The sequence below is a fragment of the Rattus rattus genome, chromosome 9 (genome assembly GCF_011064425.1).
Source record: "Rattus rattus isolate New Zealand chromosome 9, Rrattus_CSIRO_v1, whole genome shotgun sequence".
NCBI classification, from domain to species: domain Eukaryota; kingdom Metazoa; phylum Chordata; class Mammalia; order Rodentia; family Muridae; genus Rattus; species Rattus rattus.
This window is the reverse complement of record NC_046162.1, coordinates 50,475,913-50,502,391: the sequence shown is the minus strand read 5'-3', so window position 1 is coordinate 50,502,391 and position 26,479 is coordinate 50,475,913. Positions and strand designations below refer to the sequence as shown.

Genomic DNA, 26,479 nt, shown 5'->3' with positions numbered 1-26,479 from the left:
CCATGCCATCCCTGACCTAAGTCTCCTGTATCTCCCCAACTATGCCAGGTATTTTGCCATAATGATAAGAAAACTAATATAGAATAACTGTACTAAAAGTGGTACACGGCTATGATAAACCTCATTACATGGTTCACAGGCATTTCAAGATGGCTCATGGCAGGAATATGTTAGAAATTTTTTGAGTTTTAGAACAGAGAACCCTCAGTATCCTATAGAGTGGTTCATTCTGATCCGAGTGTGGATAACCAGAATCCAATAGAAAGGCAGATAGTAAAGATAGTACTCATGAGGTTTGGAAAGGAACAACTCATGCTTGGATTAAAAAACCATTCATAAGAGGGTAATATTTGAATCTAGCCACTGTGCAGGCCACATACCTATCTATACCAGCCTTTCGTCTCTCTCTACTAGGCACCCTCTGAGACACTAGCTAAAAGACTTCCAGGTGCCAAGACCTCTCAACTGGGAAAGTGAGTTCACATCAAAACAGGTACTGATGGCAACATGCCCTATTCCCCACCCCATTCCCTGACTCCTGCCCTGCTTGAGAATAATACACGCGAAAATAAGAAAAGGCTGCAGGCTAGTGCTGTGAACACCCCAAACCCCAAATACTCAGAAAGGCATAAGAGACTGCCAATTCTGCCACAGGTACATATTATGACTCCCCTCTTCAAAGACCCTGCAACGTTGTATGTTTCTAGTGCCTGAACTCTCCTGGAAGCCTCCTATGTGCTAATAACTTGTCTAACTCTTTACTTCTTAAAAATCCATCTTGGCACCCCTTTTGACATTCTCCCCAAAATTTATCATTATTCATATTTTATCCTAGTAAAAGGTCTAGTTCTAACCCTAACCATAATCCCTTCAAAGCTCTTCTACCAGAAATAGTCCCCGTTCTGCTGTGTCATTTTATATAGTTTCTGCATGAAAACTTTGTCTTTGTATACAATCTGTCTTTTTCTCTATCCTCATTATTCTCTTGAACCCCTTCCTCCACTAAAACCTCTCTTCCTTGTCCCTTACAGTCCCCTTCTACTGTCATGTCATATGTGTGTCACATAAGCACACATGCACACGCGTGCGAGCGAGCGCGCGCACACACACACACAAACATACATACACACACACACACACACACAAGAGAGAGAGAGACAGACAGACAGACAGACAGACATAAACTGATGCATGAGTGTTTTGCAAATGCCCTTTGTCAAGTTCGCAAATTCTCTTCTGTTTCTAGTTTGTTGTTTTTAATCATGAATAGGTGTACAGTCTTAAAAATTACTTTTCCTTTATCAACTTGGAAGTTTGTGTGCTTTGGTTTTTATCTTTTGTTTTTTGAAACCAGTCCCGTCTTATTATTTAAGCTCTGGTTGTCCTGGAATTCTCTATGTAGACCTCAAATTCACAGGAATTCAACTGCCTCTGTCTCCAGAGTGCTGGGTTAAAGGTATGCACCACTATGACCAGCCTGGTTTCTATGCTACTGATATATTATTACAATGAGTATGAGTTTGACCAACCTTGCAGTTCTAACATGCGGTCCAATTGGTCACTATCTGATTCTTTTGCATTGTTTGATTCTCAAGCATTTAGTGAGGATTTAGACATCTGTATTTCAAAGAGATGCATGCATAAAGTTCTTGTGATGTCTTGTTACATCTTTTCTAAGTTTTATCTTGGTCTAGATAATACTACCTATCCAATGTCCCTTGCAGTTTACTTTTTACAAAAACTTGAAAATACTGGTACTAATCCATCATACTGCATACTATGGATCATAATCAATATTCAATATCGTATATTTCAATATGTCAAATAATGAACAATTCTTTAAATAAACACAGTTTTTCAAAAAGGGAACAATCTCCTTAATTTTTAATTTTGTAATTAATTTCTTTTTATTTTGTTATCTATGAGGAAATATGCCATTCCTTTCTACTTTTGTCATTGTATTAGTGGTCCAACAACTGTAATTAAGCTTGTATTTTTATTGGTTTCTTCCAAAAGACTTTTTTTTTTTTTCTTTTTTCTTTTTTTTCTTTTTTTCGGAGCTGGGGACCGAACCCAGGGCCTTGTGCTTGCTAGGCAAGCGCTCTACCACTGAGCTAAATCCCCAACCCCCAGAAGACTTTTTTTAGTATTATTTTTATTTTACACATGAGTACATTTTGCCTTGAAGTACATATGTATGCCTGGTGCTAGCAAAGGCCAGAAGAGAGCATCAGATTTGTTCTAGCTAGAGTTAAAAGATAGTTGTGAGCGCATACCAAATTTAGATCCTCCACCAAGAACATACTAGCTACTGAGCAATCTCAGCCCAAAAGACATTTCTTAAAGCTTTTTAAACCTTTTGTGTATGTGAACTGCAATGGTTTTTGGAGTGTTTTTAAGTAGTCATATACCCCACGTACTTCTCTTTTGGTGCCCATGCAGTGATAAATGTTCTTAGCATTTGTGTTCCTCAAGGATGCACTTGAACTCAACTAAATATTAAAATTCTAGATTGACAATCATTTTTCTTATGAACTCTGATGATGTTATTCCAGTCATCTGAGGAGCTAATACAATGTCCTGGGATCAGCTGACATTGATGAAGCTATTGTTCAGACAGTCTCTTGCTATCAATCCCTTGGCTAGTCTCAGATTCAAGATCCTTCTAACTCTACCTGCCAAATGCTGGGCTCACATGCAGATGCCACTGTGCATGAGTTATTCTCTATTTTTGTATTTTGTATACAAGTTTTCTAACTAGTTTTCATCTTTTTTCTTGTTGTTGTTCTTTTTTTTTTTTTTTTTCGGGGCTGGGGACCGAACCCAGTGCCTTTCGCTTCCTAGGTAAGCACTCTACCGCTGAGCTAAATCCCCAGCCCTCATTTTTTTTCTTAATAGTTATAATTTAAATATTTAAAATATTCCTTGTTTCATATCCATACCTCAGTGAACAATGTGTCAAACCAAGCTTTTCATATTTGACAGTCTAAAAGCATCAGAACACTGTAAATTATGGCCATGTGTAAAGTCCTTTAGGACACCACTAGAAAACCCCACCTCCATTTCTCTCATTTTCCTGCACAGCCTTTCTTCTGCAGCTTCAGAGCGTAGGGTCCGACTAACACTCTGGACTGAGGATTTCTAAAACACAAACACTGCTGCAGTATTAAGTGCTGGGTTGAAGCTTTTTAAAGGGAAACGGTGCAATAAAAATACCTTAAAGTTGAATAGAAAATTAATACAACATTTCAAAATTTTACAATATTCCCAACTGATGTCAGCTTGAAGAAAATGTATACTAACACAAAAACAGGCAGTGAGAAGTCAAAAAGCAGACACGTCATCTTTTATTAATAATCTTCATTACGCGCTTATAACACAGTGACAGTCTAAGCAAGCTTAGTAATTACAGAAGTACCAAAACTGTTCCTTCCAGGGGAAAAGCAGTGTTTGGATTAATGAGTCACCTTGCCCTATTTTGCTGAAAGACAAAGACTGCTGAGCACACTGCTGTCTACTGCTTCTGCCCTAGAGTGATCAAGAGTCTGGCTTCCACCTTCAGAGCAGGTACAATAATATGAGCTGCTCCTGAGAACAAAGCGTCACATTTGATTTTTACTACGATACAGGCAAGTGTTCAAAATAAAAACTAAGTAATCAACACTGATGTTTTCTATATCATATATATTGCCTTTATGAAGTCTCAGAAAAAGGATCATAGAATTCCTTCTGTCATTTTGTAAAAAGCTGCCTCAGCGCTCTCTATGGCCAGCTTAAATTTGTTAACAATTTCAGATAATAAAGTACAGTTAACTAAAGTAATTTTAACATAGCAAGTTGTTTAATTCAGAGATATAAAACTGAGAATATATGCAAAATTAGAAGCTATAGGTGAGTGAAATGGCTCAGTGGGTAGAAGCTCCTGCTGTCCATGACTGGTAACCTGTTTGATCCCAAAAACCTAAAAAAAGGTAAAAACAAAGACCTAATTCCAAAGTTGTCCTCTGACCCCCACATACAAGCTCTAACACAAACACCCACTCCCACACACATAGTAAAAAAAGAAAATCAAGTTCACCCCTAGCCTGAGCCTCATGGGAGAGCAGCCTAGTAACTTACCTGGGCAGCACTGCAGAGCTGACCCTGGTGATTGGGCACAAGTGAGCCAGCCCCCATTTCCCACCCAGGCCCAGATCCAGGGCTCTGGCTGGCCCATGCCAGCATCTACTCCTCTACGAACTGCAGGAGCACATGAAGGGGCTGGTTCTCCAGAACCAAAGCTGCAAGACCTCCATGGCACAGGCAACGAGGGGACAGTGGAAAGGAGCCCCAGTGAGGAGCTAGAACTGATAATGTGGCAGGGGCCAGAGTCCTTAAGCAGACCAACAACTCAGTGCAATGAAACTTTGCAAGAAAAGTTGTTTGGGCAAAGGGGCATACTGTGTGACACACGGAAGCTTCCAAAGTAAGTTGTTGTTTTGTTTCGTTTGTTTTCTTTGGAGGGGGAGGTTGCAAAGACAGAGGTCAAATATGGAGGGACGGGGAGAAGAATGAGATTGGGGTGCATAATGTGAAATTCATAAAGAATCAAAAGTTAAAAAAAGAAAGAAAGAAAAGGACAGAAAGGAGGGACAGAAAGGAAGGAGCACTTAATTTTTTTGTTAAAGTTTTTACAAAAAAATAACTTCAAGGAAAATGGGAAAACCTTACATTTTAACTTGAGAACAGAGGGAAACGAAAAACAAATCAAATAAGCTTTAAAGCTTAACTATAATTTATTGAATAAAGAGAAGCTAGGATACAGGTTCAATTTCCAGCACCCACATGATAACCTCACAATTGTTAGTTTCAGTCCTGAGGGATCTTATGGCCTCTTCTAGCTTCCATGGTCACCAGATACACATGGTACACAGACATATATGCAGGCAAAACAACCACGCACATAAAAATAAATAATAAATAAAAAGAAAGATGACTAACATATTAGTGTGAGAAGTAACAGGAGGAAAAGATAGCATAAACCATGACCATAGTGAGTGTGAACTTAGCATCAGAGAAAATACTAGGATCATGCACATATATGTGTGTGTGTGTGTGTGTGTGTATGTGTGTGTGTGTATGTATTCATGCATTAAATGTATTAATAGGTTATCCTGACACCACATTAATTGCTCAGAGTTTAAGGTGGTACCTTGTCAACTGACGGCAGAAATAAACTTAAGAAAAAGAAGACTGGGGGTTGGGGATTTAGCTCAGTGGTTTAGGAATACAAGGCCCTGGTTAGGTCCCCATCAAAAAAAGAACAAAAAAAAAAAAAAAAAAAAAAAAAAGAAAAAGGACTGAATGTCTTAGGAATAAGTGCTATATAGCAAAAAATTTGCTAACAAATTTGCATAAGCATATATGAAAGAACAAGGGCTGGGAATGCAACTCGGTAGAATGTCTGCTTGACATGTACAAGACCCTGGGTTCAATCCCTAGCACCACTTACACCAAGCATGGGACTACATGTCTGTAACCCCAGTGCTTGCGAGATAAAGGCAAGAGAGATTAGGAAGAGTCCAAGGACAGCCTGAACTACATGAAATCCTATCTGAAGCAAAGGATGGAGAAGAAGGGAAAGGAAGAAGGAAAGGGAAGAAAGTAAAGGGAGAGGAGGGGAGACGGAAGAAAAAAAGGAGGATGGAGAAGGAGGGAAAGGGTCATGCTGAATTAAAAGTGTGTGCTATCACACCATAGTTTTGTTACCACACATTAACAAGATTATTTTTAAAAAGACTTTCAAGCCCAAGATGTTACTTTTGGAGTTTAAGATACAGCCTAGCATGCATGAAGCCTGGGTTCAAACTGAAGTACCAAACTAATGCCTTGCACTCAGGAGGTAAAGGTAGGAGGATCAGAATTTCAGGGTTACCCCCAACTATGTAACCAGTTCAAGGCCAGTCTGGGAAACATAGAATTTTATCTCCACAAAATTTTCCGGGTTGGAGAGATAGCACTGGATGCTCTCCTAGAGGACCTGGGTTCAATTCCCAGCATCTCCATGGCAGCTCACAATTGTCACACAGACATGCAGTCAAATTACTAATGTACATAATTTTTTTAAAAAGTTAAAAAAAGTTTTTCAAAAATAATTTTTTCAATTAAAAAGTACAAGAGCTGAGCTGGAGAGATGGCTAGTTAAGAGCAGTGACTTCCAGAGGTGCTGAGTTCAAATCACAACCATCTTCTGGTGTGTCTGAAGACAGCTACAGTGTACTCGCATAAAAATAAATAAATAAATAAATAAATAAATAAATAAATAAATAAATGACTTAGGTTAATGATTCTCAAAGTGAGCCTAACCATTAATAATAGTATCACCTAGTAACTTGCTAAAAATGCAAATTGCGGGGTACCAGAGTCCTGGTAAATCAGAAACTCTGCCTCTGAATCACCTTGGAAGCTTGTTAAAACACCGACCATTGGACCACCAGACCCTCATCCCAGTTTCTGACTCAGGAAATGTGGAATACAACCCAAATATGTACATTTCTAAGTTTCCCAGGTAAGCCTGATGCTGCTGTAGCTGTTCCACAATGGAAGCCATATCTATGCTGCTTCTAAGCCAACACCTAGAATGCAAACACCTTCTCTGCCCCTCCTAGTTAGATACCCCACCAGATTTACTTCCAATGTTCATCCTTAACGATGACTCTACATCTGTTTTCCTCACCTTTAGTTCAACCTACCTACAGGGCCGCATGAATCATGTTCCCATCGCATGTCCAGCACCTAAATAAATGAACCCACAGAGCAGGTACCTAACAGTGTACTGAGAAAATAACTGAATACTTGTTCAGTAAATTCCATAAAATGTCAGTTTCTATACAACAGAACCAGGAATTGTACCTCAAGTGTTAAGAACAGCCAACTACAACTAAGTATGATTTTGGTCAGAAAACAGACAAACCTTAATGGTGCATTTTCAATTTGCTCCCCAATTTCATTGAGAACCCTACTTCCAAAAAGCATTATTTCTCTCTCCCTCCCTCCCTCCATCCTTCCCCTCCCTCTCTCTCACACACATACACACACACACACACACACACACACACACACACACACACTATCATGGTTTATTCAATGACAAACAAATACTGTACTATCAGAAATTTACATTTAAGACAGTTAACATTTTGGCAGGAAAGTTGGGGAAGAAACTGGCAAACTTACCCTCTTTAGCCAAATACAGCTCCTTAAATTTTGCTCTCTTTTGATTAAATTCTTGCTCAAGCTGCTGCTGTGCACGTAAAAATTCTGCATTAATTTTTTCCAATTCTGCTACCCGTTGCTGAAGAGAAACTGAAAAAAGAAATACTAGTTAACAAGTAATAGGTTTGTAAGTTATAAGAATAATCACCCAGCTATGTACTGCTACACATCAAACTAGTAGGGAAACTGAAACCCATCATATTCTAATAAATTGTGATTTATTTAAAAGAGCCAGACACTTCTATTAGGCTTTCATAATATACTATGAATGAGTCATATATAATGAAACAAAGAATCACAGAGAACAAAGCCAATTTCAATATAAGAGCTCCTAACGGGGACCGGAGACAGGTGGAGGCCAACATGTAGGTAGGGGAGGCCTCCCCCACGGTTCAAATGGCAGATCCATCCACTGGGACCCACTACCAGAGGATTTAACTTAGAGTGGCTTACAGATTAGGATGCCAGTTGCTCAGGCCAGCAATTGTGTTACCTGTTGATTCTAAGCTAAGATTGTGTGGTGCTTTCTTTCATGCAGTGACTCAGCTGGGTTCGAGAGAGAAAGTTAAGGTGGCAAAGTGCACCCAGCTAGCCATGTGAATTCAGATGTGTGGGGCTGGCATGACAGCAACCCACACATGGGAACTTAGCAAGTCGTGTGGAGAGATGAGAACAGATCGCCAGTACACTGCCAGCGGTAGTGTGGTTGCCTTTCATTATTTCACACTACAGATGGCCTTCAACATGGCAGGTAAGAAGCCACTAGAAATTTAAGATTCTTAGCCTTTAGTTAGAAATCTTGTTGGAAACTTGGAGGTTTGTCTAGCGAGGTAGGTCAAGTCATGTGTTAGCTCAAGGTTGGGGAACCTTGAAACAAAAAAGAGGGCTCTGTCATCCCCTGCTGTGAAAAGAGACAAGATGGCTGCTCTGGGTCAGAGAGCCAGAGAATGGAAGCTGCCTGCTTCTTGGAGCAGATATTGATTGAACTGTGAATTTATAAAATTGGGATTATTTGATTTTTAAAATAGATTTATATACAGATTTTGTCCAAATTACACGGGGAATTTCACCTGCGGTTAGGAACAAGGATAGGGAAAATGACTAACGCCTAAGTAGAGAAGTGATAACTGCCTGCTAAGAACAGGTACTGACAGATGTCTATGGCTCAAGGCAGAGAGCATGACAGGTAGATGGTATAAACTAAATAGAAGTCTGTGGCTCTAGGTAGAAAACACAACAGACGGTATAATACAGTCTCAGCAAACTCATATTCTTTGAATGTGGGCTCCACAGGGAATTTTGGGTTAATTATCCTGGTACAACAGATTAGGAAAAAGGCCTGAGAATAGGATTATAAAATAAGCAATAGGTTTATACAGTAAGTTTTTTAGGATAGTAGGGAGATTGTATAAAAACAATTGCTTTAAGGAAACTTTGAAGTCCTGCAGGATAACATATTCTTTGAACGTGGGCTCCATGGGAATTTTGGGTTAATATCCTGGCATGACAAATTAGAACAGGGCTAAAAAAGGCTCATACAGTATTGTTTAGTTTACTTCATTTGTCTTGAATTGTTTTTATTATCAAAACAAGTAGAATTATGAGTTTTGTGGTTGTTTTATTATTTCTCTAGAAGAGAAGGCAAGAAGCAAGCTTTCCTGGTTGCCGACTGAAGGATATGTTGATTTGGGAGAAAGGTTTTGTCTTTGCATTATTAGAAACGGTGATTAGTGTCTATATACCTTCCAGAGTTATATGGATCAGATATGGCGAAGGGAGACCCCCTGAAGAACTAAAAGAACAAAAAGGTTATCTTGATGATACAAAACTTTGTTTTGAGATTTATTTATATATACAGCTTTGGTGAGTCTGATCATCAGACGTGCTGAACTGACCTGCTTGAACTCCTCATCTCTTGGACTTTCAGCCAGATCCAGGCAGGACACTGACATCCAAGACTATAACAATCATTGGTGTGGCCTTCTTAAGGCCAACCAACTCCCTCATTTTTCCCCATCCTTCCCCAACCCCTTCAAAGATGCCTCAGTGCCCATATTCAGCTAGAAGTAGTTAGGAAAAGTCGTCTCCCCAGTACCCTGACTTGGGAGTCTGGAAGTGGTTACTCTAAGTTGTCTTTCTAGGGAATTTAGAAATGGTCATGATTTGAACAGGGAGGAAATAGCTAGAATTGACTGTGTAGTCATAATCTCATTTGGTATAAATCTTTAATAGTTACTACTTTGGTACAGAATTTATTTTGATACAAATTCAAGATTTTCATTGGTATAAATTTCTTCTATTGATACAAAAAAATTTAAAAGTACAAGGCTTGAACCCAGTCCTTCTATAAATGTCATTACAAACTGATCTGAGATGTTTAAGCCTTTGAGTTAAGGGCCAGATAGCAAATTCGTGGCTCTGAGTTTACTATTAGGGTGTTTTCAAGATATTTTATTTAGAAATAGGTGAGAGTAGTTAACAGACAACAGCCCAGATTACTTTACGTAGACAGTTTTCAAAAATGTCATAAATCCACGGAATGTGACACTTAATGTCATTCACTTGCTGTGACATATCTGCTCCTCACAGCTCCCCAGCTGGGATTCAGAGAAGCCGCTGAGCATCTCTATCTCCAGGTGAGGCTGTGCACTGTGGCTCGGTGGCCACTGGGCAGAAACTGCCCATTTCTCTCACAGACCTGCACTGTTCTTGAGAGGACACAGTTACAGGTTAGAACAGCTTAGCTCTGCTGAGACAGAATAAGCTGGTCCTTAGTAATTCCTGTTTCACCAAGGTCTGTCAGATGATCCTGGGCCAGAAGGCTGAAGACTGGTGCTCCAACTCCCTGGCATCCTGTGGCTGTATAGGTAGGCAGATGTCTCTACAGTTTGTCTTAGTTCTGGAAGCTGTGCTAGGCTTCCTAAATTTTCAGATAGATTGGTCACTCTTGGATTTCTGATGGGGTTGAAAGACTAGTTATAGTCTCGTAGCCAACCCAGGCAATTTAGCATTGAGAAAATATATTTGAGAAGATGGTTTTCAGATAGTATACAAGCTAACTGGGACATAACATATGGATTTATAAACCTTTTTTAAGACAGGATAGATAACAGAGTATTCTATTTAATAGACAAAAATTAATGAATTGGGTGTTAAATGTATCTTATACTTTATACATTACAGAATGGTAATAGTTGTGCTCAATTTATATGAGATAAAAGAATCTTTTAATTGGACAAAAAGGGGGAAGTGTTGTGGACAGGCCTGGTGCTGTTTGTATTTTGATGCTAATTCTGCTTCCCCAAGAGGGGCTGCCCAGGACATGGAGTGAATTAGTACTCAGGTGACTTAATGTGACCCTTCTCTTAAGGAACCAAAAGAGAAAAGAGTTCCTACTAACACCCTTTAGTACACTGACAGAATGTTAGTCCATGGTTGGAATAGTTAAATATTGACTTAGTTAAGCTATTTATCCCATAGCTAACCCCACTGTCAATGTTGCTACTTCTGGTTTATTTTGGACAAAATCCTGACTAGGACACCCACAGCAATAGAAACTAACCTTCCAGTCCCAAAAGACCCATTACATTACATGGAAATTATTACATATGGAAAAGACACAAACCTGTGGTTCTATGTCACAGCTCCAATACTGGCAGGTCATCTGTTTTCAGATAAGGACTGACCATAGTCTGACAATGAGTGGACACATTCCTTACTTAGGGGCTCAAGATCTGGAGCTCACTGTTTGTCTATTCTGGTCCAGGCCAGGGGCTGTTTTGGTCAAAACACAAACCCTTGACTCAGCCTTAAGGTTATCAACATAATCCCTTCAGGAGATATCTATCAACACTAGCCAACCACTGTTTAGTTACCTCAGCTACCTGGGGTCCTTTTTCTCTACTATAAACCACTGGAAACGACAGTGATCTGCCTGCATTATAACCAGGATTATCTTTGAAGGACACACTCTACCCTTAAGCCACTGCTCAATTCACAGCTGATTTTATAAAATACGTTTAAAAGGCTAGAAGTATACCAATAGTTAGAACTATGGCTCATTAATTTTCTTTTCAAAGTTCTCTGCAATAAGGATATATTTCTCTAACCTATACTAAATCAAGCCTTGTATTTGTTAATCCCCATACCCCTAGGCTAGCTCCACTAGAGTTGACAGCATTAGTACAACTCACAGCTGGAAGAAAGACTGCTGCTATGAGCTCCATGTCATTAACAGGAAAGAGTTATTCTGAGGTAGCTCTATAGTCAGACAATGACACCTAACCATTGAAACCTTGATTTATTTTTAAACAGTGGAGGGGGAAAAATATATCAGAATGCAGCTATATAGAAGAATATATGAAGGATAACCATTGGAAGGAGGTTTACCATTTAAAATCATGAAGGGGATTTAATTTAGTCTCTGAGTGCCTTATTTCTGCTGGTAGTTACTGTTACATCCCAACAATTAAATAAATAGCTTTCCCATAGAACACTAAAATTATTGACACATACTACTACAAAAATAAACAAGGCCTCTGACAAATGAAGGAAATTATTCTACAATGCACATGTACTTCAAATTATAATGTACATGCTTTTAAATTTTTAAATACATTTTTAAAAGGCCCTTTATTCATACCTTTCCCTACATCCTATGTCATCCGTATCTTCCAACAAACCATACACATGCCATTCATCATTACATTTAAGTCAAACAATTAATGAATCAACAAAAAACAAAAATGCAGCTCCTAAAATTACAGCCAAAGCGAGGCATGACAGTTTGTATTTTTAAGCCCAGCACTTGCCTGAGGCAGGAGGATTATCATGAGTATGAAGCTAGACTAGTGTAGTCCCAAGCAAGCCTGGGCTATAGAGTCATACATTCACATAAATTGTCTTTAATTTTTTTCCAGCCAAACACTGTGTTTCCACTCCTCCCTACTCCATCCTGGCTCTGACCCACAAGTTCAAATCCAAGTCCACACCCACAACTGGCTCTCCAATCTTTAAGACAGACTGCAGTTCCAGAAATCATGATCCATGAGGGTGTATCAAGCAACTCCCTAATTTTCACTCTGCTTTTATGTAACTTTTGAAACAATCTCAAGTACTCCAAGCATTTTGCATTTCTACAAAGCAGAATGGCCAAAATAACCGCTTTCTACAAGCATGTGTTCAACATCACATGTCCAAGAGTCAGTAGTTTACCCCAAATAGACAGATGTTTATAAGTAGGTGTATCATAATGCAGCAGATATCCAACTGAAAGTAGCTCACCAAATGCAAGTGCTGTGTTATGTCCTAACATGATGACTCAATAGTCAGTGATTAGCAAAGAGCTCAAAAAGTACTTAACATGGAGTGTAGGAAAAATGGTAAATGTTAGCTGTCATTTTTAAACTAAGAGTAGTTAATGGGTAAAGAAATACAGAGATCAAACCCCTTTGTAGCCACAGAAGACTAGAAGTCACCCCTGATCTCAGGATTCTCATCCAAGTCCATGCTTACTGATCTCCAGGGCATACCCTCCCCATAACACACAATTAACAAGCCTTAACACCAGCTTTCAGCAATATTAAGCCTTTCGGAACTGAGCAGCTCAGAGTTTTAGTCTATCAGCCTTAACAAACACAGTCCACATGTCATTACCTTTGTTGGAGTACTAAGGGGGAAAATCATTGGATGCTAAGGCTAATCTATTAATTTATTTTTCAAGGACAGAAGAGGAGAAAGAACAGGGTCTCACTATGTAGCCAGCCTAAGACAAGGCCAATATGAAACTTGTTAAATTGCCAAGGTTGGCCTGGAACTCACAGTGATCCAACTGCCACAAGCTGCCAATTCCGTGATTAAAGGAGCTTGCCACACCACCATATAATAAAGCCTCTGTGGTCCATTTTATTTTACTTTATTTTATTTTATTTTATTTGTTTGGTTTTGTTTTTCAAGATAGTGGCTACCTCTAATGCTTATTATCCAAAAAGAAAAAGTCACTTATTCAAAATGTCTAAATTAAGCACTACCAATAGTGAAAGAAAAGTAAAATCATAAATAAGGAAAAGATTCAGTAATCCTTACATACTTGACTCTTCCTAGTTTTACTATTGTTTACTGAAACAGTCTCAACTCTCCGTCATCTCTGTCTCCCAAGTGTTGGACTGAAAGACTGGGCCACACCATGTTGCCTAGCTTAGCTTTCCCTAATTTTGATATGAAAGAATGTGCAATAACTTAAAACCAATTTCCAGCCCTGAGCTGTGTCCTACTACATACCTCTAAAAAAGGAAACACTTTATTAAGTTCTATGACACAAAGCTAGAAAAAGGAAAGGAGAAGTCTGGGCCATATTTTACTCTAACCAGAAACTTTTATTTGAAGATTTTACTCAAGATCCAAAAGACACCCATTTCAAACCACAGAGCATCAGTGAAGGAGGGAGAAAAAAATTCCTGAAATCCCTTGCGTTGTCACCAAATTCTGAAATGAAACTACTGCTGGGCACAGGGTATGTGCGCACAACTCAGCTACTCAGGCAGCTAAGACACCGCAGCCCAGGAGTTCAAGCCCAGCTGGGAAACAGAGTGAGACAGACCTTGTAAGAAAGAAGGGAGAAGAGAGGAGGACAGAGGGAGAGGAGGTAAAAAAAAGCAAAAAGTTAAATTTTTAACTATTGTAGGTATATCTAATAAGATACCAAAGCCAGAAAATATAAATGAAAAGAACAAAATACAAAATTATGTATGGCACAATATGAACCATGTAAAAATACAATAAAAACAGACTGGAAAAAATATGCCAGGCCAGGACAGCGGACAAAGCAGACAGGCCACATATTTGCCACACCTAACTGGGAAAAGAAACTGTCTGCCAACATCAGCCTAGGTCATGGCATGCTGCCATTAGGAGTTGGAAGAGCAGAAATTCTCTAGGCAACTTGGAAGGGAAACTCATATAGCCAAGGACACCCTAGGAAAGAAAGGCTGCATTCTGATGAGCCAAACCAGGTACCAGGTACCAGAGTTGAACCAGAAGATACTCAGCAGACCACAGAGCTCAAGAAAAAAATGCATGAAATAAAGAGCCCCATATATATCCCCCCACGCACACACATCAAAAGTAAAGCTCGAGGATTGGAGAGATGGCTCAGGGATTGAGAGCACTGTCTGTTCTTGCAGAGGACTTCAATTCAGTTGCCAGCATCCCCTCTATAACAGCAGCCGCAGGAGATCTGATGCTTGGGTCAGGTACACATTGGGTGTACATACATTAAGCAAAAAAAACTCAAACACATAAAAATTTTTTTAAAAAATCAAAACATGTTGAGCACTTGTCTAAATGCACATGTCCCTGGATTTGATCCCCCAACAACCTATAAACTGAGTGTGGTAGCATGAGCCTGCAACTACGGCTCTGAGAAGTGAAGGCAGAAGTACAAGATTAATGTCAGCCTAGCTTCATAGCAAGTTCAAAGCCAGCATGAATGACAAGAAAGAAGCTATGTCCCAAAAAAAAAAGTTACCTGATCACGGTAACTCTAATACTCAAAAGGCTGAAGAAAGCTCAAGAATTCCAGATTAGCCTGAGCTACATTTTGTCTCAAAAAACCAAACCAAACAAAACAAACAAACAAAAAATGTGGGTAGGAAGATGGCTCAGCAGGTAAAAATACTTGCTACACAAGCATGGGGACTTGAGTTCAAATCCCTGGTGCCTGCATAAAATAACCAAAATCTTTAAAAATTGAAGACAAATAAAATAATACCTATCTTTTTCAGCCATGGCTAAACCTGGGTCCTCTGCACAGGGACCCTGACATGGATGTTTAACAAAACAGTCGTGAATCCCTGAAGGGGAGACTTGTTAAACAGGCTCTCTTCCAAAGGCCAGCTTGCTGGAGATAGCATCAAAGATGGCCTTGGCAAAGTTGCCCAGAGTGGCAATGAGTATAAATCCAACATACTCTTGTTTTACCCCATGCATAGTGGTTGTCAATTCCAGACAGCAATAACTCCTTGGACACAGGAGTTTGAATGATGCCAGTGCCTCTGGAAACAGATGCAATACATCAGTACAGAGCTGTACCAGCCTTTTTATTACCTTTGCACAGGACAGTACGAGATACACAGGTCACAATCCTCCAGAGCCTCTCTACATAAAGACAAAGGCTAAACTCAAGCAAGGACAGCCCCTCAGACAGTGACAGTTATCTTTGGAGCATTGAAAAACAAAACCAATTGCTGTCCACAATGGTGACAGATGCCTGAACCTTATCTGCTGGCCAGCTCAGTCTGCTTGTACACTAGAATGATCTCAAAATCTCACTCTTTCAGACTCAATGAGCAGAGAGAAATAAATCTCCAAGAGTTCACACCTCTTTCAGATGAGATGGCCCAACTTGGTAACAAGCCTCCAGGCTTCCACACTGCATTCTACAAGAATTCAAGCTAGCAAATTACTATTTTCAGGCTGTGGGAACAGTTCAGTGAGTAAAGTGCTTGCCTTTCTACCCTCAGAACCTATGTAGAAAGCCAAACATGGCAGTGTGCTTTGTAATCCCAAAGCTGGGGAGGCAAAGACAGGAGAATCCTGGGGACTCACTAGCAGCCAAACTGGTAAGCTCTAAGCCAATGGGAAGGAAACCCTGTATCAAAGGAAGCAGGCAGCATTCCAGAGGAAGATACTCACATATGCATGCACACATATTTAAAAAGTAAAAGTAAAAATAAAAATCTAGGACAGAGCTGAGAGATGGCTCAAGGGATATAAATGCTTACCACATAAACCTGACAACTTAAGTCTGATCCCTGAAACCCACAAAAACCAGATGTGGTTATCTGTACCCATAATCCTATCACTCCTACACTGAAATATGGAAACAGGAAAATGGACTAGAAGCACACTAACTAACCAGATAGCCTGAGCATACAGAGCAGCACAAATAAGAGAGGCCCTGCCTCAGAAGGATTCAAGAAGAGCACCAACTCCCAAAAGTTGTCTTCTGACCCTACGATGTGTCCCCATGGTGCACACCATCATTATCATCAACATCTGAAGAAAAAGTAGTGGAGGTGGTGGTAGTGCTAATAGTGGTAGTGGTAGCTGTAGTGGTGGTAGTAGTGGTAATAGAATATTTAAAATACAAGAAAGGAGATAAAGAGTTATCAATGAAACTCCCAGGCATTAGTAATCATGACACATGGAAGGAAAGCGGTACACCTACATGCTAATTTTTTTGTTGTTGATGTTGTTGTTTTGGTCTAGCTCCAGGGTACTGTGTCAACCATATAACCCAGGCTGGCCTGAACCAGAGATAGACCTGCCTCTGCCTCTGCCTCCTGAGTGTTGGGATGAAATGCCTGAGTTTAAGGCTATTTTTATGACTCAGTATTTCAGTGTTTGGGGGATGTAAATTTAAATCAGCTGAAAAACAATGTCCTCATATAACATCATTTCTCAATCATTCTAGATAAACAATTCATAAAGGAGAATTGTTAATAAAAAACACAAATCTCATTAATACCTTTAATATAAAATAACTGGTTTAGGATAGCCTAAAGTTTTATTATTTATAAGAACAAAGCTTGATGCAACATAAACTGTCCATTAGAACCATGTTTGATTAAATTGTAAGACAAATCAAATTTCCCCTGTACAGTTAACACAGAAAATGTAAACTGACATATACTTCATTCTCTCCACATCTGTCTACAGCAACACTATAGTATCAAGTCTACATTAGGGGTTACTTACCAGGCATTCATCATAAATTAGTAATAACACAAAGGTTATATTTTATTTACAAGGAAACTGAATGGATTATTTATGAACTTTTCAGAACTATCAAGATCACCGGGAGGAGGATTAGAAATTTTGATAAATAGCTATCAACCTACCTATAAGTAGGTAAAGACTATATCTAAGCCTAGGAACATGAGAACTAAACAAGATTCAAGGAAAGAATACACATGTTAACATTTGCCAGGTAAGAAAAAAATCTCAAAGTTACAAAAACGGTGACTTACAACAGGAGCTAACGATTCAGAATCACACCTCTGCTAGAATGGTGGCACGCGTCTTCATCCCAGCACTCAGCAGGCAGAAGCATGAAGAGCTCTGTAAGTTCATAGCTAGCCTTGTCTACATAGTTTGTTCCAGGTCAGTCAGGGATACAAAAATGAGACTCTAAACTAAACAAATAGCCCAGTGTTGTTCTGTACTTCACAATTAGTGTGGCAAAACGGTTAAGAAACAAGCTCTGGAATAAAACACAATTCTTACAAGCTGGCTCTTTAACTCCATCTTTCAAAGTGAGAACTAGTGTTACTCCAACCTACGATTCCAAGGCACACTTCATGACAAATGGCTACAATAGTAAAAGTCTTAAATTTTTATGTAACTTTTACCCAGGCAATTTCCCTACTAGAAATTTATCCTAGAGAAGAGATTATGGGAATGTGTGTAAAGATCTCGCTCCAGAAATATTAATGACTGCAGAGCAGTTGAGACTCTAAAACATCAGTGAAAAATGACTAAGGTCTCCCCCATCCCTTGTCTATAGTCTCACTTTCCATAGTTTCCAATGCCAGTGGTCAAAGTACCACAGGAAAAATACCAGAAATAATTCATAAGTTTTAAACTGTACATTTTTGAGCAGCATAAAGAATTCACACCCTCCCACTCCAGCCTACCCAGGATGTGAATCATCTCTTTGTCCCCCATCCACACAGTTTATGCTACCCACTGGTAACTTGCTAGCTACTATCACAAGCTTCTGCTCATGTAACCTTTACTTTACTTAATGATAGTGTCAAAGCATAAAATAGTAATGCTAACAATTTATGGAAGTAAAAGGGAAGCAGTAAAATGCTTCCTTTAGGCAAAAGATTACAGTACAAAAAGATGTTTTGAGAAAGCTAAAGACTGCATTTGCTCCACTATTACATTTACCCAATTACTACAGAACATAGTTACTGTGTTTTATAATCAGTTATTATTAATCCCATACTGGGCCTAATTTGTATTTTATTATAGGTACATATGCATATGGAAAAAGCATAAAATATATGGGACTCAGTATTCCCCATGGTTTAGATCCATCTGGGGTCTTGGAATGTGTCACCCATGAATAAGGATCTGCAGTGCCTAACAACAAGAAAATATTCCACAAAATATTCTACCTACCTTAGTTCAAGATGAAACCCGAATGTGAACAGAACAGATTCTACCAATCAAAAAGAAATAAGTATTTCCTATACTAAACTGTCTTGAAAATTCCAATCTATTTTTCTACATTAGTTAGGGTAACAAAATCGAATAAAAGATTAGAATAAAAAACTATGCCAATCTCAAGAATATAACTGCAAAGATTTGCAAGTCGAATGTAGCTACATACTAGAACAGCAAACCATCAAAACCATCTAGAGTTTATCTCATATACACTAGAGATGTATAGCATTAGGAAACCCATTAGTGTAATTCATTTTGTTAAACAGTTCAAAAATGTGTGAGATAGCTCCATGAATTACAAAGGAAAGTAAAGCTATTAAGGAAATTTCTTTAAAAACTGGGATTGCCGGGGTTGGGGATTTAGCTCAGTGGAAGAGCGCTTGCCTAGCAAGCACAAGGCCCTGGGTTCGGTCCCCAGCTCCGAAAAAAAAAAAAAAAGAAAAGGAAAAAAAAAAAAAAATAGAGGGAGAAAAAAAATGGAATTACCAAACAGGATGATTCACAGGCCTAAAGTCAGCAAATGTAATAAAGAAAACAGTAGGGGTTGGGGATTTAGCTCAGTGGTAGAACGCTTGCCTAGTAAGTGCAAGGCCCTGGGTTCGGTCCCCAGCTCCCAAAAAAAAAAAAAAAAAAAAAGAAAACAGTAAAAAAGCAAAAAGATCAAATATACCCCCAAAGAAATCAAAACCAATTTTTTTCTACATGAGGAAAAAAAACAAACCATAGCAGTAAACTGGTCCCCGGAAGAAAGTAGAAATAGGAGTATGGATCTCTGACATGTCTGAGGAGACAAACAGCATTTCTTGAGGTGTACATGCAGAAACTAAACCTTTTACATTTTAAACCACTAGAAATTGTATTTCCAGTTAATCTCAGATGGAAATATTACTAACTGGCAACAAAAGAAAGCTTGGGAAGCTGAGGCAAGAGAATCAGCGATTCCATGACAAACCACCATGGCTGAAAACAGTCCAAGTACAGTACCGGCTGGGACTGTGGAGTGGCAGCAGGCTTGCCCAGCATGTGTGAGACCCTTGGTTTTGACACCAGAATTGCAAAACAAACAACTAATAGACACACACATGCATACATATAGTTACATATATACATATATGTAATAGTTCACTTCTACATTTTGTTTTCTATGGGCAATAAGAATTTTACCTAAAACTATTGATTATTGTAGGAAATAAAAATAACTTAAAGACTACATAAAAAATGTAACTTAAACAGCTCACAAAGAAACAAGAATTAAATAAGGTTGTATATGGTGGCATACATCTTTAATCCCAGTACTTGGGAAGCAAGTTTGTTTGTTTTGTTTTTGGTTTTTCAAGACAGGGTTCTTTGTATATAGCCTTGGCTCTCCTAGAACTAATTCTGTAGACCTTGAACTCATAGAGATCCAACTTCCCCTGCCTCCCAAGTGCTGGAATTAAAGGTGAGCACCACCAAGCCCAGCTTCTACTCACCTTGATACCTGAAAATGTTTTGCACAAAAGCAAAATGCTCCAGTTCCAACTGTTTTGTTTTGTTTTTTAGATTTATTTGTTTTATGTATGAGTACACCGTCACTCTCTTCAGACACACCAGAAGAGGGCATCAGATCTCACTATAGATGGTTGTGAGCCACCATGTGGTTGCTGAGGATTGAACTCAGGACTTCTGGATGAGCAGTCAGTGCTCTTAACCAGTGAGCCATATCTCTAGCTCCAGTTCCAATTGTTTAAGGAAAAGAATGGAAATAATTTGGGTTCAAAATCAAGAATCCAGGTAATTATCTACCAACCTTTCACATTTATATCCATAGGAACTTAAATTCTAATGCCTGTGTCAGTTTGTAAATGAATTGGCTTCTCTCCTACATATCTAGAACTATACTGGCTAAATTATCTTTAGAACAATTCGGGGGAAAATCAAATTACTCTGTTCTTTGGTTAAGATAACCCAGGAAGAATCAAAAAAGAACAAACATTATAATCTACTTGACTATATAATTGAGGTCTCAGAACTGTAACCCCTATGAATAGAGGCAGGTGGTCTATTTACTCACAGAAATCTAATCGTATGTAGCTGGAAAAAAAAAAAATGAAAGAAGGCATGCCACATATATTTAGTCAGTTCCCTCTTCCACCTCAGCTGCCTGTCTTACTCATCCTTTCCTTTCCTTCCCTCACCCAACCCCACCCCACCATCCCACCAGAGATAAGAGTTTTAGGGTTTCTCTGTAGAGCCCTGGCTGTCTTGGAACTCGCACTGTAAAGCAGCTAACAGAGATCCACCTTCCTCTGCCTCCTGAGTGCTGAGATTAAAGGGTGCACATACCATCACCCCTGGCCTCCTTTCCTTTCGTGAAGGATGAAGCCCTGTATCTCTTATTGAACTCCATGCTCTTGATTCATCTCACTGCCCATCAAAACCTGAAATCTAGTCCATTTCTTTATAAGTCTAACCTCTTCTTTTCTTCTAGCAGTTTCTCCAGCATCCAAATGTAAATCTTTTACACTTATCACACTCACACACACACTCACACACACACACACACACACACACACACACACACACACACACACACACACACACACACACACACACACACACACACACACACACACACACACACCCACACACACACACACACACACACACACACACACACACACACACACACACACACACACACACACACACACACACACACACACACACACACCACACACACACACACACACACCACACTCACACACACACACACACACACACACACACCACACACACACACACACATACACACACACTCACACACACACACACACACACCACACACACACACACACACACACACATGCATGTCCACAGGCACAGACTTCATGTCCTTATCACAATCTCACTACTGCCTCAAGCGGTGTTAACATCTGTGTATTTATCTCCTAAGTCTTAAATTGTGTCTATACATGCTGCTTCTGTGCTTCTTCCTTACTCACTCTTCTGAGAACCTACACCTGCTGACTTCAACGACCACGTCTGCCTTCATCTGACTTCTCGGTGTATTCTGTACTGACCATCCTCCTGCCCCTTCAAGTTTCCCCTAATTACAATTTCTGCTTATTAGCCCCTCTCTCCCAACCTTAAAAACACAAGGTCACTGGTTTCCTCTTCCTCGTCCAACCCAAGTTTTATCTGTGACCTTCTTCGCTGACTATATTCTCCCCAAACACTGTTTGTCCTTGGTGATTTCTAAACATTTTACTCCTTATTTCTTCTCCAAACTCCAAGTCTGTATGTACATCTACTGGATAACTACATGGCTATTCTATCAAAATATCTGACACCTAACTTAGTTCTCTGCTAAATGTGTCCTTCCCTAAGTGTCCAAATTCCCTAAGTGGTCCAAATTAGCAGAATGTCAATATTCTTAAGAGTCTCGTCAATCTCTCCCCATTTGAATCCTCTACCAAAAGTTCAGCAGGTTTATCTTTCCCCAGTATAGTATTTGTCTCTGCCTCATTCCCACTGACTTTAGGCCAACCATCCCTCTCCATATTACCTAGAAAATTCAAAGCTCCAGCTGAGCAGTGGTGGCATACAACTAAATCGCAGGACTTGGAAGGCAGAGGCAGGCACATCTCTGAGTTAGAGGATGGCCTGATCTACAGAGTGAGTTCCAGGACAGTCAGAGCTACACAGAGAAACCCAGTCTTAAAAAACCAGAAAGGAAGGAAGGAAGGAAGGAAGGAAGGAAGGAAGGAAGGGGAAGGGAAGGGAGGGAGGGAAAGAGGGAGAGAAGGAAGGAAGGAAGGAAAGAAGAAAGGGAAGAAGGAAAGGAAGGAAGGAAAGGAAGGAAAGAAGGGAAGGAAGGAAGGAAAAGAAGGAAGGAAGGAAGGAAGGAAGGAAGGAAGGAAGGAAGGAAGGAAGGAAGGAAGGAAGGAAGGAAGGAAGGGAAGGAAGGTAGGTTGGTTCAAAACTACTTGGGTGGTTATAAACTTTTCCACTATTCAGGTTCCATCTTCTTTTTTAAACCTCGGAGCAAAACCCATAGTCCCACGCCACCAAACCATTAACTGCCCTGCACATTACCTCACAAAGATTCTCCTTCTCCTCTCAGGTATCAGTTCCAACTATCAAAAAAAATCTTTATTTTTTAAGATTAACAGATAAAAATTACTATGTACATCATAATACTCTTAAGAAAGTGTGTCTCCATATGAAGTATGTGTGTGTGTGTGTGTGTGTGTGTGTGTGTGTGTCTCCTGTGAAACGGCTATACCTAGGCTTCAAAATTCATGACCTCATAAATTTATCACTTTAGTAATGGGCACCCCACAACCATTTGTACTTTTTAAGAAATGGTTGTTATAAAGCCAAGGATGACCCTGAACTTCTAATCTTCTTGCCTCCAGCCCCCAAATGTTGATTATAAGTATGAATCACAACACCTCCCCCCATTTATGTAGTGCTTGGGACTGAACCCAGGATTTGTACACGATAGACAAGCATCCTGACAAATTAGTTATATTCCCAACACTCAACATTTTCCAAGAACACTGTGATAGTTTGCATATGCTTGGCTCAGGGAATGGAATGTGATGGTTTGCACATACTTGGTCCAAGGAGTGGCACTATTAGAAGGTGTGGCCTTATTGGAGGAAGTGTGGCACTGTGGGGTGGGCTTGAAGACCCTCCTCCTAGCTCCTCTAAGGATGCTGAGGCTGTTCCTGGCTTCCTTCCGGTGAAGATGTAGAACTCAGCTCCTCCTGCACCATGCCTGCCTGGACACTGCCATGCTCCTGCCTTGATGATAATGGACTGAACCTCTGAACCTGTAAGCCAGTGCCAATTAAATGTTGTCCTTTATAAAATTTGCCTTGATCCTGGTGTCTGTTCACAGCAATAAAACCCTAAGACAAATACTATATAAAATCATTAACTATAGTCACTGTGCTATATGAAAGATCTCTCAAAATTCTTATCTGACTGTATGTATTCTTTGACTAGCATTTCAACTCCTCCCATCTGCAGCTCTTAATAACCACAGTCTTTTAAACTTATTCTGTGTTTGTGTGTGTGTGTGTGTGTACAACTTGAGAAAGTTAATTCTCTCTTTCACATATGGGTTCTAGGAATGAAAATTATGCTGTCTGGCTTAGCTAGAAGCACCTTAACCTGCTGAGCCATCATGCTGGCCCTGATGATGACTCTGCCTTCTACTTTTGTAGTCAACGTTTTTAAGAATTTACCGATGAGTGAGATCACGTCTGGATTCACTTAACGTAATGCCAACTTGGTTTTCGTCATCACAAATGACATAATTTCCTATTAAAGACTCAATAGTCTTTTTTCAATATATACATAGATTGGGTGAGGTGTTACAAAAATAACATAACTATCTTTCACATACTGACTACATGTACTTTGGATACATACCCCACACACGGTTATCACATGGTATTTTTAACTGTGGGGAACCTCCATGCTGTTGTTCATAATGGACATTTTCATCACCAGTGAATAGGCACTTTCTTTCCTTCATTGCCCATCATACTTACCTCCTTTTGTTGTGAACTGTCTTCTAACTAGAGTGATCTATTATCTCACTGTGATTTCTTTGCGTTCCTTGATGATTAGTGAGACTGAGAATTTTTTCATGTGTCTTAGCAGCCATTTGTGTGTGTTCTTTTAAGAAAAATCTGTTCATTTCCTGGCAGTGATAGTGCCTACCTCTAATCCCAGCACTCAGGAGGCAGAGGCAGGGGGATGTCTAAATTGGAGTCCAGACTAGTCTACAGAGTGAGTCCCAGTACAGTCAAGGCTACACAAAACATGCCTTGGGGAGGTGGGGGGGACTCTTCAAATATTTTTTTCTTACTACTAAGTTTCTTATATTTGGAGAGTTTTTTTGGTCTGTTGCTTCCACCCCCACCCCCAAGACAGGGTTTCTGGGTAGCCCTGGCTGTCCTGGAACTCACTCTGTAGACCAGGTGGGCCTTGAACTCAGAGCTCTGCTTCCCTATGGCTGGAATTAAAGGTGTGCTGCTGCACCTGTATCGCAACTACAACAGCAGGCTATGGTCTGTGTTTTTTTAGTGTGGACATTTTTAACAATGTTAACCCTTCCAACCTCTTGAACACTGGATACTTTAATTGTATCCTCTTTTCAACAATGTTTCATAATTTTTTAGCTTTGAGATAGGTCACCTCCTTTGTGTAGCTATTGTAAGTGGAATTTTATTTTTTCTAAGATATAGGGAAATTAGTACATAAAAACACTACAGGTTTTGTTTAGGGTATGAAGTTACTTTTATTTTCCTTTCTTATTTACTGTTTTATTTTTGCAGTGTTAGAGATTGAGTGTACAAAGTCCCTCAAATGCACAGTCACTGAGCCAACTCCCCACCCTCACTTCTGATTTTATATTCTACACCTGAATTTCTTCTGTGTGTTTAGATGTGTCATCGTCAAAGTTTTTTTACCTTTTCAAAATAAATCTATCTATCTATGACCTGCATGTAGGTGTGTGTGTGAGGGTGTCAAACTCCTGAATTGGAATTACAGACAGTTGTAAGCTGCTATGTGGTGCTGATAATTGAACCCAGGTCCTCTGAAAGAGCAGTCGGTGCTCTAATCCGCTGAGCCATCTCTCCAGCCACATGTTCAGAGTTTTCTAAGTAGAAGTAAGTTTCTGCCAATGTAGCAACTGAGAGGAACAATTTATAGACTGATTTGGGCTGTTTCAGGTTTTAGGCCATGTTGCTATGGCAGAATCATGGCACAAGGCATGAAGAGCTGAATGCTTCATTGCAACCAGGAAGGGAGAACACAAGTGGAAGTATCTTGAAACATGATATAATCTCCAAAGGCATGTTCCCAGTAACCTACTTCCTCTAAATAGCCCTCATCTCCCAGTTCTTCCACCTTTCCATAATACCATAAATTATGAACATATCAGTGGAGTAATTGGTAAAGGCAAAGCCCTCTGAACCAATTGTTTCTTCCAAAACCCCACCTCTGAATATTACTATTTGGGGAACCAAATTCTCTGGGGGTATTCTATACTTGAGTCTAATAGTTTAACCTCTTTTCAATTTGGATACCTTTTATTGCTTTCTCATATCTATTGCTCTGAATAAGACTTGCCATTTTATCTCAAATATAAGTGATAAAATGGTCATCTGTGGTTTTTTTTCCAGTGTCAACATTTTCCCACTTAGGATGTTAGCAATGGGTTTTGTCAAAATTGGTGGTTCTTATATTATGAATTCTACACCTAATTTGTTGAGTTTCTGCCAAGGGATACTGACTTTTGTCAAATGCTTTTCCTATATCTATTACTATAATCAATCATCCTATGGTTTTTGTCCTTTACTTCTCTTGATGTGGTCACCTCTATTTGTGTGAACTATCCTTGCACCTCTGAATGAATCCCACTTATCAGGTGAATAATATTTTTTTAATATGCCACTGAATTTTGCTCTGTATTAGCTTCCTGACAATTTCCGCATCTGTGTTTAAGAATAATGGGCTGGGCTGGAGAGATGGCTTAGTGGTTAAGAGCACTGACTGCTCTTCCAGAGGTCCTGAGTTCAAATCCTAGCAACCACATGGTGGCTCACAACCATCTGTAATGAGATCTGATGCCTCTTCTGGTGTGTCTGAAGACAGCTACAGTGTACTTATATATAATAAATAAAAAAAAAAATCTTTAAAAAAAAAAAAAAAAGTAATGGACTGGGGGTTAAGAGCACTGCCTGCTCTTCCAGAGGTAACTCACAACCACTGTAATGGGATCCGATATCCCCTTCTGGTGTGTCTGAAAACAGCAACAGTGTACTCATATACATGAAATAAATAAAATAAAAAAAGAATGGGGTTGGGGATTTAGCTCAGTGGTAGAGCACTTGCCTAGAAAGCACAAGGCCCTGGGTTCAATCCTCAGCTCCAAAAAGAAAGAAAGAAAAAAAAAATGAGTAAAGAGAAAGAAAGAAAGAATAATAAT

The 26,479-nt window shown here is 39.5% G+C and overlaps 1 protein-coding gene across 4 annotated transcripts in view; it reads right to left on the bottom strand.

Moving 5' to 3' along the window:
* The window catches only part of Rabep1 (rabaptin, RAB GTPase binding effector protein 1), a 102,989-nt gene that overhangs the window by 67,315 nt on the left and 9,195 nt on the right, over nucleotides 1-26,479 (bottom strand). For 3 of the 4 annotated variants that reach the window (XM_032912500.1, XM_032912502.1, XM_032912499.1), the window contains exon 2: nucleotides 7,216-7,344. In XM_032912500.1, the coding sequence (XP_032768391.1) occupies nucleotides 7,216-7,344 (129 nt within the window). Of the gene's footprint in view, nucleotides 1-7,215; nucleotides 7,345-10,879; nucleotides 11,003-26,479 lie in introns of those variants that run through there. The other variant, XM_032912501.1, reaches the window with a different exon arrangement.